Source organism: Podarcis filfolensis, assembly GCF_964270895.1.
Source record: "Podarcis filfolensis genome assembly, chromosome: 16".
Lineage (NCBI taxonomy): Eukaryota > Metazoa > Chordata > Lepidosauria > Squamata > Lacertidae > Podarcis > Podarcis filfolensis.
The window spans coordinates 37073420-37088571 of record NC_139620.1 but is presented as its reverse complement, the minus strand read 5'-3'; the positions used below and the strand labels follow the sequence as shown (position 1 = coordinate 37088571).

Sequence of the window (15152 nt, the reverse complement as noted above, 5' to 3'; positions counted from 1 at the left end):
ACGACGTGTGAATCACATAGTGCTTTACTCCTACAGAAGCATTTATTGTATCTCCCCACAAAACAGAAGCAGTCTGAGGGAAAATGGAATCAATGTTTTACTGCAAATACAATTCGGCCCTTTCCCCGAAAAGTTCAGAGCAGCGTCCGTGGCTCTCTCACCCTGCCCCCTTGCCCCCATTTTATATTCCTAACAACCTTGCAACAGGCAGATAGTGACTGCAATGAGCTTTCATGGCCAAGAAGGGCTGTGAAGCCAGATCTCTCCATGCTGGAAGCCCAGGGCAGAGCACCAGCCTTGCCTGCCATTGCCACAGGTCCTGGGTTCAAACCCCGATGGCATCTCCAGGTAGGGCTGGGAGGGACCCCTGTCTGAAGAAGGACACTGACAAACTGGAACGTGTCCAGAGGAGGGCAACCAAAATGGTCAAAGGCCTGGAAACGATGCCTTATGAGGAACGGCTAAGGGAGCTGGACATGTTTAGCCTGGAGAAGAGGAGGTTAAGGGGTGATATGATAGCCATGTTCAAATATATAAAAGGATGTCACATAGAGGAGGGAGAAAGGTTGTTTTCTGCTGCTCCAGAGAAGCGGACACGGAGCAATGGATCCAAACTACAAGAAAGAAGATTCCACCTAAACATTAGGAAGAACTTCCTGACAGTAAGAGCTGTTCGACAGTGGAATTTGCTGCCAAGGAGTGTGGTGGAGTCTCCATCTTTGGAGGTCTTTAAGCAGAGGCTTGACAACCATATGTCAGGAGTGCTCTGATGGTGTTTCCTGCTTGGCAGGGGGTTGGACTCGATGGTCCTTGTGGTCTCTTCCAACTCTATGATTCTAAGTGCCGCTGCCAGTCCACGTAGGCAGTACTGAGCTACACGGAGCAGTGATGTGACTCAGTATAGGGCAGCTATCAAAATCCAACGCTCTAAACCATGGGTAGGCAAACTAAGGCCTGGGGGCCGGATCCGGCCCAATCGCCTTCTAAATCCAGCCCGTGGACAGTCCGGGAATCAGTGTGTTTTTACATGAGTAGAATATGTGCTTTTATTTAAAATGCATCTCTGGGTTATTTGTGGGGCATAGGAATTTGTTCATTTTTTTTGTCTAAAATATAGCCTGGCCCCCTACAAGGTCTGAGGGACAGTGGACTGGCCCCCTGCTGAAAAAGTTTGCTGACCCTTGCTCTAAACAGCTGTGCTCCTGTCATGTACTGAGTTGAATAGGATCCAAACTGCAGCAGTCTGATTGGTCCTAGAACAATAGGATCCAAAAGGCAGCAGTCTGATTGGTCCTAGAACAATAGGATTCAGAATGCAGCAGTCTGATTGGTCCTAGAACAATGCAGCAGTATGATTGGTTGGCAGGAACCACCCAATCATGCTCCAGATAGAAGTGAATCCACAACCTGATCGGCTTACAGTAGAATTCCAGAATTAGCCAATCATGTGCAGCCCATTGTGTAAATAATGTATATAAAGCAGATACCTTGAGGGGACTTTCATTCATTCCTCCTCACCGCTATGAGCTGAATAAAGAGCATGAAATCACTTTGCGACTCTGAGTATATTTCAGCTGCTGTGGCAAAGGAAAAATGAAAGGAAACGATTCATTGATACAAAGTGGGGTTTTTCTTTAATTGTCTTTCAGGATGAAAACATTTCATTGAACCTTTACAAACAAACCATGGTTGAGGGGAAGAAAGTCTGGGACCGCCTGGCAGCCTTGCACTCCCATTACAAGCCCATTCGCACCATTCTCTTTGGGGTTCACTTGGACAGTGATGAGCCTTGGCTCTTAACTCTTGGCGAAGATCGACTCTTGGTAGGTGCTGTGAGCAGGACACAGTTTCTGGTCATGCTGTATAGTTGCATAGAGATGTGTCAGCCTGGAGAGGTTTCAGAGCGGAGCCATTGGAGGCTGGGAATATGGGACTTGGGAGGTCAAGCCAGCGGTGCAAGTCAGGTTGCCCAACGCCCATAACTGGCCTCCACTCTTCAACTTCAGCCCTGTGGAGGTTCAGCAAGGGTTGAATACCAAGCTCATTCCACCACACATTCGGTCAAATGCACCAGCGTTTCTCCTAATGCACACATTTTAGTATGCAGTTTTCTTAATACTTTTTGCAAAGCATCATTTCCTGTCAGAAGCAAGCCAGCAGTAAACCACACCATGCAAGTTGGGCTTTAACTCTTTATTAGCAGAAACAGGATCTGCCCAGGACTGTCAGGCCAAATGAGTGCAGCAACGTATCTCCGGTTGGTCTTGTCCCCATGAAGCAATTGCTGAGACTGAAGGTCCCTGCCTCCCTGGAGCTGCCTTAGTCCCTTCCTTTCGTGGGTTTTCCCCCAAGCAATCGGAGACTGGACTCAGCTATACAGCTGCAAATAAAACCTTTTAAGTGCGTTTTAAGTGCAATATACAATGTGACACTAGATGGCGATGGTGAGCCTTATGGAAAACGCAATATACTTTTTTTAAAAAAGCATTTTCAGAACGTTTTTTATATGTGTGTAGATTCCATCACTGTGTCTCTGTGGCAACATCTGTCCTTTTCATGCCTCTTCTGGTTCTGGGAGACAAAGTGAGAGGGGAGCTTGTTGCAGCAGGACGGGCAGACACTGTGACTCTTCACCAGCCCAACTCATCTGTGCCTCGTGGCCTCCCTGCTCCCCTGCTTCTGCTTCTACCTCTGCTTCTGGGCTTATCTCTGCCACAGACTCTCCCAGCTCACTAAGCCCAGTTACAGTACCTCCTCAGTTTTCGACACCACCTCCTCCCAGTCTTCTCCCTCTTCTCCCTCTGACCACCCATCGTTGTCCCACCACCAGTCCCCAGGCTCTGAGCCATCTTTTCTCGGAGATTCCCTTGAGGGTTCCCCAGTTCACTCCTCCCACCATTCCTCTTTGTCCAACAAATCCATGACATTTCCCTCCTAAGGATGCATCATGGTTTGTTAGTTTCACTAATCTGTGCATTTTTTGCATGGTTTACTTTGGCGCGTGCATTTCTATACACATTACTTGGCTGGAGATCTGCATTAGAAAAGTGCAAATTTTGAAGGAGGGTTCTGTTGCAGTTTGCCTATTGTTTCAGAAAATGTAAATTTGCTAGATTCACCTTTCAACGTTAACTGGATCGAATTTCTCTCACGTCCCTAGTTCAAACACAGTTCCTCCACACCCCCAGTAGAGTCACTTTCACACATTCAGCTTCAGGGAAACCAAGTGATGGACACAGATGTTTGGACCCCCCCCCCATCACTGGGTCTCTGTTACCTTGTTTCCAGGTGGAATATGACCTGGAGAAGAGTGTCAAGGATGAGCTGGTTGTCATCCGAAGGGACCGCATCGAACAACATGCCGTCCCCAAGTGCATCACCTGGTACCCACCTCTCACCACAGAATATTTTTTCCTCACTGCCAACGATCAGTACAAAATGAAAATGTATAATGTAACCACAAGATTGTGCAGGTAACCTGGTAAATCTCTTCCGTGTCTCCTGCAATTATCCCACTCCTATATCCCTGTAAGTGCTGTATTTGTGTGTCTTTCCAAGTGCAACTCCAGACAACCAGGGTCCAGACCATCTCGCCACCTGCACTTCCACCAACGCACTGTTTCACAAAGCCGATTGAGCTCTGTGTGGCAATGGCCCCACCTCAGCTGCAGTGTCAGCCCTGCCACCTGCTCAGTTGCAGTCTTCTTGAGCTTGACCTCCTCCCTCTCCTGAGCTACAATATCTTATCTCTGGTCCATCTGACCTTTCATAGCTGCTTCTGAAACACAACCCTTTCCTTCCTGGTCACACAGCTTGCTGACGACTAGCTTCCCTGTGGACCCTGGTACCTTATCCCCTAGACAAAGTCTGAAGAACCTGAGGTCTGTCAGATGTTGTTGTACTCCAGCTCCCATCATCCCTGACCACAGGTTCCTTTCGCAGTGCTGAAACTCCTTCCTCCATTAGGAGGTCTATGGGAAGATACTGTAACTAGGACTGTAAGCTTTAATTTGTAGATTAATCAACTGAAATTTCAGTTGATTAATAAGTAGGAGCCCATTGTTATCAGTAGGGAGGAAAGTTCAGAGCATGTGTTTCCTTTTTTATGGAGGCACTTTAGTGCAAGGAATGAAAAGCAGCATACTAGGCTTTGCCTACCCTTTTATTCTGACGTGGAGTGGTAGTTTATATTTATTAAGTTATGAGTTAATTTGACCTATCTCCAAAAACAATGCATTCTATACCCGGATATGCATATATTAATGTATATTTAATAGATTGGGTAGCGCAGGGGTTACTCGAGAGAAACTAGTCTGTGGGGAGTGAAGGTGGCAAGGATTTATTAGATGACCATGATACAGGATTTTAATATATGTGGGGCAGGGGAGAAGGTGGAATGCCTGCTATCCTTCACTTTCCTTAGGTGTGATCCCTGGATTAATTTGTTAAAGGTCAGGTGCTCAAGCGCTCCTGTTGTTGCTTTGTTTATTTTAGGAAGACTGTTGTGGGACCAGCCTATGGCTCCCCCCTGGAGAAGATTCTGGTGCTTCCACTCGCAGAGGGACACGATCCTCAGAGACGGTACTTGGCCTACATCACAAAAGACAAGGCAGGTGAAGGTCTTTGGACCAGCCCCATCCTGAGTCCCTCTGAGGCCTGGGCTAGGCTCCCAGTTCGACCTCTGCCCTCCTCAAACATTAGGGAGGCTTGCAACCGACATTGGCGATGGGTCAGGAACAGCTGCGGGGTGTTGAGCACATTATTGTACACAATCCCAGGCACAGGCACAGTTGTACAGAACAACCACAAAAAGTGCTACAAGGAACATTGCCGTGATCTTTTGTCTTTATCGTAAACTACTTATTTTTGTCCATATATTGTTGTCAAAGTCATATGCTTTGAGGCACATTGTTGTGACATCCCAGGTTCTCCCAACCCAGTCTGCTCCTTTTTCAAAGCCAGTATGGCAGGGAATACCCAAATCTGCTGGTTTTTGTTGGCCTGTTGCACGACTCCAACTGTCCCCTCAGTTCCTGAACTGCTGACAGATGGCCAAAGAGATGTGGCAATCTTCGACTGCCCTTAAAGGTAAAGGGACCCCTGACCATTAGGTCCAGTCGTGACCGACTCTGGGGTTGCGGTGCTCATCTCGCTTTATTGGCCGAGGGAGCCAGCGTACAGCTTCCGGGTCATGTGGCCAGCATGACTAAGCTGCTTCTGGCGAACCAGAGCAGGGCACGGAAATGCCGTGCACTTTGAGATGCTTTTGAGCTGCTAGGTTGGCAGAAGCAGGGACCGAGCAACGGGAGCTCACCCCGTCGCGGGGATTCGAACCGCTGACTTTCTGATCGGCAAGTCCTAGGCTCTGTGGTTTAGCAGGCCTCTAAATTCCCCAAAGAGGTCTTCTCGCTCAACTTACCTGCTATGGTGGGGACACCAGTGGAGAATTCCTTGGCCTTAACGCTAAGGATGGGGGAATTCCTGGCCTTCCATACATAGAACTGAATTCTAGAATTGTAGAGTTGGAAGGGACCCTAAGGAACATCTAGTCCACCCCCCTGCATTTCAGGAATATGCGGCTGTCCCATACGGAGATCAAACTTGCAACCTTGGCATTATCAGGCACCATGTTCTAACCAACTGAGCTATTTCTCCATGTTGGACTTGAACTCCCATCAGCCTCAGCCAGCCCGGCCAGTGGCCAAGGGTGATGGGAGCTGTAGTCTGGCATCATCTGGTGGGCGGCAGGTTCCCCATCCCTGGTGTACACTCTAGGCTGTGGAGTGGGAAGGCGGACTAGGTGAGTCCTTGGGGAGAGTCACATCAGGTTTTCTGGATTCTTCCCTAGGTCGGCCTGCAGATGCTGCCCATAGATGGGAACCCGCACAAGTCCTCAGCTTTCATTTGCCACCCTTCAGGCGTCACCAACTTGGAGTGCTCCTACGACGGGTGCCACCTCTTCACGACGGGGGGTAACGACTTAACTGTGATGAAGTGGGACATTAATTTAGTGTAAGTCGCAGCAGAGCTTTCACTTCCCCTGATCAATGCTGGGATGGCCAGCAAGATTGACTTGCAGAGCAAACCACTGAGGGTTCTGGGAGGAGGGAAGCAATTCAGTCTGATTTACATTTAAAGGGGGACTTAACTAATTCACACTTACCGAAACACAGCCATCCTTAGAAATTTTCACTTCTCCAAATTTTGCAGTGCAGTTCTACAGCCAAGTAATGTGCACAAAAATGTAAACACAAGGGGAACGTGTGCATTAAAATACATGTCTTAATTAAAATACATATATTAATTTCAGTTAGAGGGAAGTGCTTAGCCTAAGTGTATTTATTAGAAGAAATCCACAAGAAATGCTGATGAGGACTTAAAAAATTATTTTAATGCAAACTGATGTGGAAATGTGGAGAAGTGAACTTATATTTGAAAAATGAGAAAGTGGGAGAAATTGAGATGAAATTGAATTGTCCCTCCCCCCACCTGAAAGTGCTCTTGAGGCTAAAAGGCATTATCCCAAACTGTCTAGGAGGCAGGGCTGGCCCTATCTATTTACTTACATGTTTGTTTATTAAATGTATATACAGTCATACCTCGAGTTGAATGTGCTTCATGTTGAGCGCATTCAAGTTGCGCTCCGTGGCAACCCGGAAGTAACGGAGTGTGTTACTTCTGGGTTTCGCCGCTCGCGCATGCGCAGATGCTCAAAATGACGTCGCGCACATACGCAGAAGCGGCAAAATGCGACCCGCACACGCACAGGCGCGCAGGCGCGTCTTGCGTTCCGTCCGGGATGCGAACGGGGCTCCGGAACAGATCCCGTTCGCATCCCAAGGTACCACTGTACTGCCCTTCATCATAAGATCTCCTCAGGGCAGTTCACAGAATAAAATACAACAATAACCCTACCATTAGGCAAAGTGAGGTGGCTGCCTCAGGCCTTGGGGGCAGCCCCCTTGCTGTTTCTTTCCTGAGCCTCTGCTCCTGTACCCACCTGTTGGAGGACAAAGCTGTGTATGGCCTGGCCTGCCCCCACATCATGAACCTGCTGTCCTTCAGCGCAGGGGAAACCCTCCCGTTGGTAGAACTGAAGTCGGATTCCCTTGCCAGTCCAGTCGCCACTTAAATGGATCTCAAGTAGCAGGGTTAGGAAGGATGCTTATGTGCCTGAGATTTTGGAGAGAACATGGGCCCCAGCGGCAGAGCAAGCCCCTTTTTGGGGCACCGCTGGGCCTGCAGGGGGCCCAAGCTGCCACATCCCTCCCAGGCACCTTCCTGCTGGAGGGCACCCAGGAGGGACACGGCAGCTTGGGCCCAGTGCCGCCCAGGACGACCCACCCCTTGCGCATCCCCTAGCTACGGATAGGTGGTAGCTGAAAGCACTGCAGGAATCGTAGGATATTTTCAGCAGGTTGTGTGTGCTATGCCCGGGCATTCTGGGATGTGTTTTTTGTAGGGGGTGTTCAAATGCTTCTCACTTGGCGTGGGAGTAGGGTACAAATGCTCCCCAGGACACTCCTGGCAGTCAGCTGTGGGGCCACTGCTGTCGGGTAGAGGTGGGGAACTTGTGGCTCCCGATAGGTGGTTGGATTCCAACTCCCATCAGCCCACAGTCAACATGGCCAGTCGTTAGGGGTCATGGGAACTGAAGTCCCGCAACATCTGAAGGGCCACAGGTTCCCTCTCTGCACCCTGCTTTAGGGCATCTGGCTAACTAGCATCAGAGCAAGCAGAAAAAAACACAATTGCAGTGGGACAGCTGTACTAGTAATATTTTCTCCATGCAGGTGCATACATGCACACTCTTTGTCTATGTGACTTAATCGGTTGGAGGTCCAGCCTGAGCAAGATTTAAACGAAGGCACTAGAATATAAATGATCCTTCTTTGTAATTGTTGGCTGGAGTCCAGGCAGTTTTGAACGGCTTTGTAGTTTGTTTATGGAGGAAGGAGCTTTATGAGCTAATTAGTGGTTTACTGCTGCCTTTGGCATCTTCTGTGTGTCTGCAATATTTTGTTGATATCAAGCCATATATCAGAGCCAGTCCAGCTCTTAGTCCAGAGGAATTTAGCCACCCTCCAGGTGCCCGGCTTGAATCCTTATTGACCCCCCCTGCCAGCGACTCCCGGCAGGATCAAGGGAGGTCTCCCTCGGCGATTCTTCCCAACGTGAAAGAAGAACACACCATTCCTCCCCCTCCTCTCCCAGGGAGGGGGAAAGAGATAGACAGAAATATATTTACATGTCTTTATTCCTGTCTTTCACCAGTACAGAGAAAACATGTCTGTACACTCTCACATCAGCAGCCAGAGAGAGAATAACTCCACCCATGTACTTCCAGTACAGGGTCATGTGACACTCTGAGCTAACATCCGGTGCTCAGTGCACATAATAGACTGTCCCTTGTTCCCACGGTACAGTCCCAAAACATCAACATCCTGTTTGGCTTTCCAGCCATCTGGAGCACTCAGCAGCATTGCTCCTTTTTCGTAACAACCTCCCCCAAAAGAATCAATGCATGTTGCGGCAAGCAAAGCGTGATCCAGAGAAGAAAACAAACAGTTGTTATACACATAACACTCCCCTGTTGTTTCAGTTCCACCCTTGGAACTACCCGCCACTGGTTTCCCCAGTGTACCTCTCTGGTTGTCTGGCTTCCAAGGAATGAGTGCATCTGCATTACCTTGGCTAGCAACTCTCTGTTGTGTCTTTGTCTCTGACTTAGACACAGCTCCAACCTGTCCTCGGTTGTGTACAACAGCAACACATGCAACAGCTAAGTTAGCATACTCTTCTGAGTACCTTTTGGGTGGTTCACCCTTTGTGACTCTCGCAGACCTGCGTATGAGGTGCTGATCCTCTCTGCTCACTGGTTCAGTCTCAGGACTCCTAGGAGAACCAGTTCCAACAGTAAACAGTGGTTCAACCTTCACCTGTGAAGGTTTTTCCATTGTGTGAGATTTCCTCTCAATGACTGTGACAACAGAGCTCTCTGAGCTATCACTGTCGCTCTCAGTACCACTGTACTCTGTGAAATCATCATCATCATCTGAATCGTCCTCAGTGGGAAATGTGTGTACAATCACTCTCTCCTGTTCAGGAGCACTCTCTAGAAATTTTGTGAGAATCACCTGACCAGATTCAGACAAAATTACTCTGTAGAGACCCTTTTCATACCCCACAAAAATGCCTCTGGCATTCTTTACTCCACCTGGAGCTTCTGTCCTCACATGAGACCCAAAAACCTTGAAATGGGCAACAGAAGGTTTTTCTCCGGAACAGTTTCTCAAAAGGAGAACTTCCCAACTCTTTCGACACCTTTCTCACCCATGCATGACAATACGACATGAGTGACTCCGCCCAGAACTCATGTGGCAGATGTGAACTAAGCAATTGCGCATTCATTCCCTTTTGCAATTCTTTGTTCACTTTTACACAGACACCCCTGTTCCACGCTTCCGCTGAAACAGCAATCTTGTGTCTGATCCCCTTCTTCTGCAGGAACCTCTGGAAATCCTGTAAAAGAAAAATCTGCTTCTCATCTGTCAAAAGACAATCAATGTTAGCATCATGCATATCTTTAACTTTGTCACAAAACTCCTGAAACCTTTCTAAGGCTTCCTGTGGCCTCTTTAACACATAAACCCAGACAAAGTTAGAGAAATGATCCACACACACAAGATAAAATCTTGCATTGCCTCTAGATGGTTCTAGAGGACCAATCACATCAGCATACACCCGCTGAAACGCTCTGTCGACCCTGGCCACCTTCTTGATGCTCGTTTTGGTCACACCTGCAAGAGAAATCAAGTTAGACTCAGAATTACATTCCATGTAATCACTTTGCTTAAAGTCCAACAAATACAGTCCACCTTTCTGTCTGGCAGAAAGATATAACTCTCCATCTTTGAAGATCTCGCAGCTCTTATCATCATAGGACAGTTTCAGTCCTTTCTTTGCAATCTGCGAAACACTCAGCAGATTGAACTTCAGTTCAGGAACCAAGTAAACATTGTTTATTGTCAAGTTCAGACTCTTAAGATAGACAGTCCCTTTTCCGGTCGCTTCCAGCTCCTGACCGTTGGCCTGTGTCACAGCGAAGCTTTGCTTCTTAAACGATGAAAAGAGTCCTCTGTGTGGGGACATATGAACCGTCACTGCAGTGTCGATAATAAACGCGTTCCCAACATCTGGCGTGGTTCCTTTCGCCATCAAAGCCCTTGCAGGTTCCACCATAGGCTTGGTATGACCTTTGCCTGACGCCTCAGGCTTTGCTGAGCGGCCCTTCGCTCCTTTCGGCTGGCGTGGCTTCTTGCAGCTCCGCTGAAGATGCCCAGCCTGTCCGCAATTATAACATCGAACAGCGTTCAAAGCTACAGCATCCTCTCCAGTAGCTTCATCAATGGGGGAATTAGAACTCCGTTCTTCCTTCCCCCTGTCCTTGGCATCCATTTTGAATCCAAGCCTCAGCTCTCCACTCTCGAGCTAGTTAAAATCCAAAAGCTCCTTTGAGCTGTTTTTCTGCCTCTCTCTCAGGCAGACAATCTCCAAGCTGTCTCAAAGTCAAAACAACTTTCGCTTTCCCGGCTCTGACTGAGCCAGCCCCAGGTGTCAGTAGTTTTCCACTTTCCTGACTGTCGTTGCTTAGCAACTGTGCATACTTCTTCGTTATCTCACCACAAAAATCTGTGGTATGCAAGCCTTTACACTCAGAGCTGTTTTTTTCAAACGCAGCTCTCGTGAACCAGAGAATAAATCAATCTGCATTCACACTTTTAACCCGATATTCAGCATACCTTTTTGGGGCTCCGTTGCTTGGAAAACACCCCCTCTTGGTGTCCTTCCGTCTGTTTAGCTTCTGGCTGCAATGCAGACGTTATCTTCTTTCCTTGGTGCAGAGGATGGCACACGATCCATCAACCTCTCACCTCTCATGCTGATTCCCATGGATCAGATAACCAGCAGCGTATGCTACCATATGTTGATATCAAGCCATATATCAGAGCCAGTCCAGCTCTTAGTCCAGAGGAATTTAGCCACCCTCCAGGTGCCCGGCTTGAATCCTTATTGACCCCCCCTGCCAGCGACTCCCGGCAGGATCAAGGGAGGTCTCCCTCGGCGATTCTTCCCAACGTGAAAGAAGAACACACCATTCCTCCCCCTCCTCTCCCAGGGAGGGGGAAAGAGATAGACAGAAATATATTTACATGTCTTTATTCCTGTCTTTCACCAGTACAGAGAAAACATGTCTGTACACTCTCACATCAGCAGCCAGAGAGAGAATAACTCCACCCATGTACTTCCAGTACAGGGTCATGTGACACTCTGAGCTAACATCCGGTGCTCAGTGCACATAATAGACTGTCCCTTGTTCCCACGGTACAGTCCCAAAACATCAACATCCTGTTTGGCTTTCCAGCCATCTGGAGCACTCAGCAGCATTGCTCCTTTTTCGTAACATATTTAATGTCCAAGTTTAACTTAATTATATAGAGAAGCATCAAGCGTTTTGATCGCAGAAGGCACAGCCACATCCAGGGTGCAGGCGCATGGATCAAAATTTATGCTGCTCTTTGAGGTTGAAGCAAGAGGAAATATTGGAAATCACTCTGTGCATGCATGACACCAAGCCGTGGTTTTTTGTAACTATAGTTTGTTCAACAAGCCACAGACCTTCACGCAGGTGGGCAAAGGTTTCTTTCCCCAAAGCATGGTTTGTTTTCCAGCTTGGCAAATGTCTGGGATGGGGCACTAACCAAACCATGGTTAAGCATGGCTGTTAGTTAAGCGTGGGCAGGACTGGAACAACAACATATTGATAAGGAGAATAAATTTACAATAAAGCAGGGCAAAATACCATTGCAATTACAAAGTGTAGAACTTCAGCAAGGCTTGCAAACAACCATACAAAAATAATTTGTAAGCCTTGCTGCAATTTACACTTGGTAATTGCAATGATTTTTTTTTGTCTAACTTGAGCTAATGCTGAGACCATGTGCTGATTTATTGAATGAAGCTTTTGGGTTTCCTGAAGCGAAGAGTGAGAGCCAGGACAAGTGGGTTCAGGCTGACTAGAATATGCATCCTTGAACTCTGGTCATGCTCTCACTTGTCTGGATGGAGGGTAGAGAGGGACGTGCTGAGATATGCAAGGATTTTAGTTGCACAGAACTCCTCATCAGGTGGTGGTGGGGATATGAAGCACTCTTCAAGCAGCCCAGGCTCCACCCCGGTTCAGTTATCACCTTTTCATTAGTTTTGTGTCTCCAGTGAGATGCTCGGATGCAAAGAAGGCAGCACGAACTGGATTCTTGCCTTGGCTCCTGTAGGGATGGGCTTGGAGGCTGAAGGATTAAATTAAATTAATTGAACTGCGGGAATTGAGGGCCTTCATTATTTCTGTGTGAGGTATGTGTGTGTGTGTGTGTAATGCCTAGAGTGAGACATGTGGACCTCTTTTATATATTTATTTTATTGTTTCTTATGGATGGTGCGGGATTGCTATTTCATGTGCTCAGACCAGAAGGGGAGGAGGGAGGCACACAGCTGGAAAATACAAAATCAGTACAAAACTAGCATATGCCCCCAGCCTCCTTGGAAATACCACCTGTAGCAAGCAATCAGAAGCTTCTGTTTTTGTTGTGATTGTCAGTATGTTTTTAATAGATCATATATACGTGTGTACAGATGTCTCCCCACTTACACGCGTTCAACTTGTGTGCGACCTCCTTCTATGTGTGGTGCTGGGAAATAAATAAATAAATTGATTTAAATTGCGAAAAGGGAAAAAACGGTCCAAAAAGGGGGGGAAACTGCAAAAACCATGGGAAAAGAGCTAGCAATCCCAGGAGCCTTTGTAACTATAATCCTATTGCGGCTTTGCACCAACCTCTGAGACGTGGAAAGTTGGAGATTGTGAAATCAGGTTTGGAGGGAGCGATTATGGTGGAGTTTGGCAGATTTTTGTGGATTTCCAGAGGTCTGGATGATGTTCTCCACATTCTATGCGATTTTACGTACATGTGTGTGACATCGTACACCCAGGGGGTGTGCAGCTGCCCCCCTAAATCAAGTACCAGGAAGGCGAGAGGACCCACACAGCTCCCACATGGCCCAGCTCTCCTGGAACAAGGGTTCAAGTCCCACCTAGGGGTGGCAAGATTCTTTTGCCAAGCAGCCAAGGGGATGGCTGGGAGAGGCAACAATCACTGCATTGGTCACAAGGTCAGAAATGAGAAGATGGAGGTTCAAGCTCACCCAGGTGGTAGAAAACAGCATGGTCCCACTCAGCTTTTGAATGCCTGGCAACAAAGTACAGTGGTACCTCAGGTTACAGATGCTTCAGGTTACAGACTCCACTAACCCAGAAATAGTACCTCAGGTTAAGAACAGTTTCAGGTTAAGAACGGACCTCCAGAACAAATTAAGTTCTTAACCCGAGGTACCACTGTAAAAGGGGTGGAAATTGGGCCCATTTCTGGGGCTGGTGCAGAATTCTGCCCCCAACAGGGTGTGGCTTGAAGGGGTAGAAGATTCAGCGTGGTGGTGCTCCTCCCCATCGCTTTCAGCTGTTCCACTTGTATATTTGATGTATTCTGCTGACATGTCCGTCATGCTTATGGTACCGGTATATCTCAAAGCTCCTCCTCATACAGCAAAACTCAAGTATAGGATTGCATCCTTTAGGCTTTTTTGGAATTGCACAGGATAATTTTAATTTTAAGGACCTGTTTTTCAGTGCAGTAGGTGGCAGGGGCAATGGGGATGTGTGGGGCTCCTGTCTCACCCCTCTCCTCCAGCCGTGTCTTTGTTGCTCTCCTCCTAGTGCTCTGGAAGCAGCTTCTTTTCTGGGGGGTGAAGATTTGATCCCATTCTACAACCTTCTGGAAGGTGGCAGAGAGGGCGAGTTTTTCAAGGTAATGTAAGACTTGCATGCTTTCCTTATTTATAGCTTTGCTCCTCTGCCTTTCCGCGTCCACACCCTCAAGGCAGCTTACAATAAGTTGATAAATGAAATATAGATCACCAAAAAGCAGCAGTAGAACTGCATGGATAAAAAGTGACAAGAGTCCAGCGTCAGCCCAAGATGCATTGCTGCCTGAAGCAACTCATTCCATGCAGAGAAGCTGACTGGACTGGTGGCTGAATCTTATCCCAGTGCTCCAACCCCTTCCTTCGGCTTCCTGACCCCATCCATGCGCCTGCTGCTTCACCCTGGAGAGGGCCAGCCCTGGTAAGTCAGCAGGTGAAAGCAGCAGTCAAAAATAAGGAAAAGGGCTGTGACTATAATTAAAGCAGAAAATAAACTTCACCTGACCCCTTAATGCTAACAGAAGTGGTACCAAGCAAACTTATCTGGGAAGAGCTTCCAGCAGTTTGTTCACCACTGTAGAGAAAACTTTCCGGCAGCCACCTCCCTAAGCTCAGAAGACAGGTATACACAGATATAGGCTTTTGTAAAAGGTAAAGGGACCCCTGACCATTAGGTCCAGTCGTGGCCAACTCTGGGATTGCGGCACTCATCTCGCTTTACTGGCTGAGGGAGCCGGCGTACAGCTTCCGGGTCATGTGGCCAGCATGACTAAGCCGCTTCTGGCAAACCAGAGCAGCGCACGGAAACGCCGTTTACCTTCCTGCCGGAGCGGTACCTATTTATCTACTTGTACTTTTTTTGTGCCTTCAAACTGCTAGGTTGGCAGGAGCAGGGACCGAGCAACGGGAGCTCACCCCGTCGCGGAGATTCGAACCGCCGACCTTCTGATCGGCAAGTCCTAGGCTCTGTGGTTTAACCCACAGCGCCACCCGCGTCCCTGACGAAGTTCCTAATCAGTGGGAAGCTTCATTGAAAGAAAGTGCTCCTTTAGATACCTCACCCCCATATTGTTTCAGGTTTTAAAGTTCAAAAGATATCAGAGGAGCCTGGCTCCTGGATAAGACCCAAGGCACATCCTGTTCTCAAAGGAGCCAACCAGATGCTCATTATGGGAAGCCCAAACGCAAAGCAGAAGCACAATGGCACTCTTCCTTCTCATGTTCTCCAGCAACTGATATTCAGAGGCTGTCTCAGATACTGGAGGCACTATTGTATTTCAAATCGTGCTTCCAGTGAATGCTAGAGTAATATGTTCCTTGCTGCTGGGTCCCAC

General features: G+C 47.9%; 1 protein-coding gene across 3 annotated transcripts in view; it reads left to right on the top strand.

Annotated features, from left to right (window-relative positions):
- Positions 1 to 15152, top strand: part of CFAP251 (cilia and flagella associated protein 251) — a 42146-nt gene that overhangs the window by 21206 nt on the left and 5788 nt on the right. For all 3 annotated transcript variants that reach the window (XM_083589806.1, XM_083589807.1, XM_083589808.1), the window contains 5 exons: positions 1650 to 1823; positions 3289 to 3473; positions 4495 to 4609; positions 5849 to 6012; positions 13832 to 13922. In XM_083589806.1, coding sequence (XP_083445932.1) covers positions 1650 to 1823; positions 3289 to 3473; positions 4495 to 4609; positions 5849 to 6012; positions 13832 to 13922 — 729 coding nt within the window. The remainder of the gene's footprint in view (positions 1 to 1649; positions 1824 to 3288; positions 3474 to 4494; positions 4610 to 5848; positions 6013 to 13831; positions 13923 to 15152) is intronic.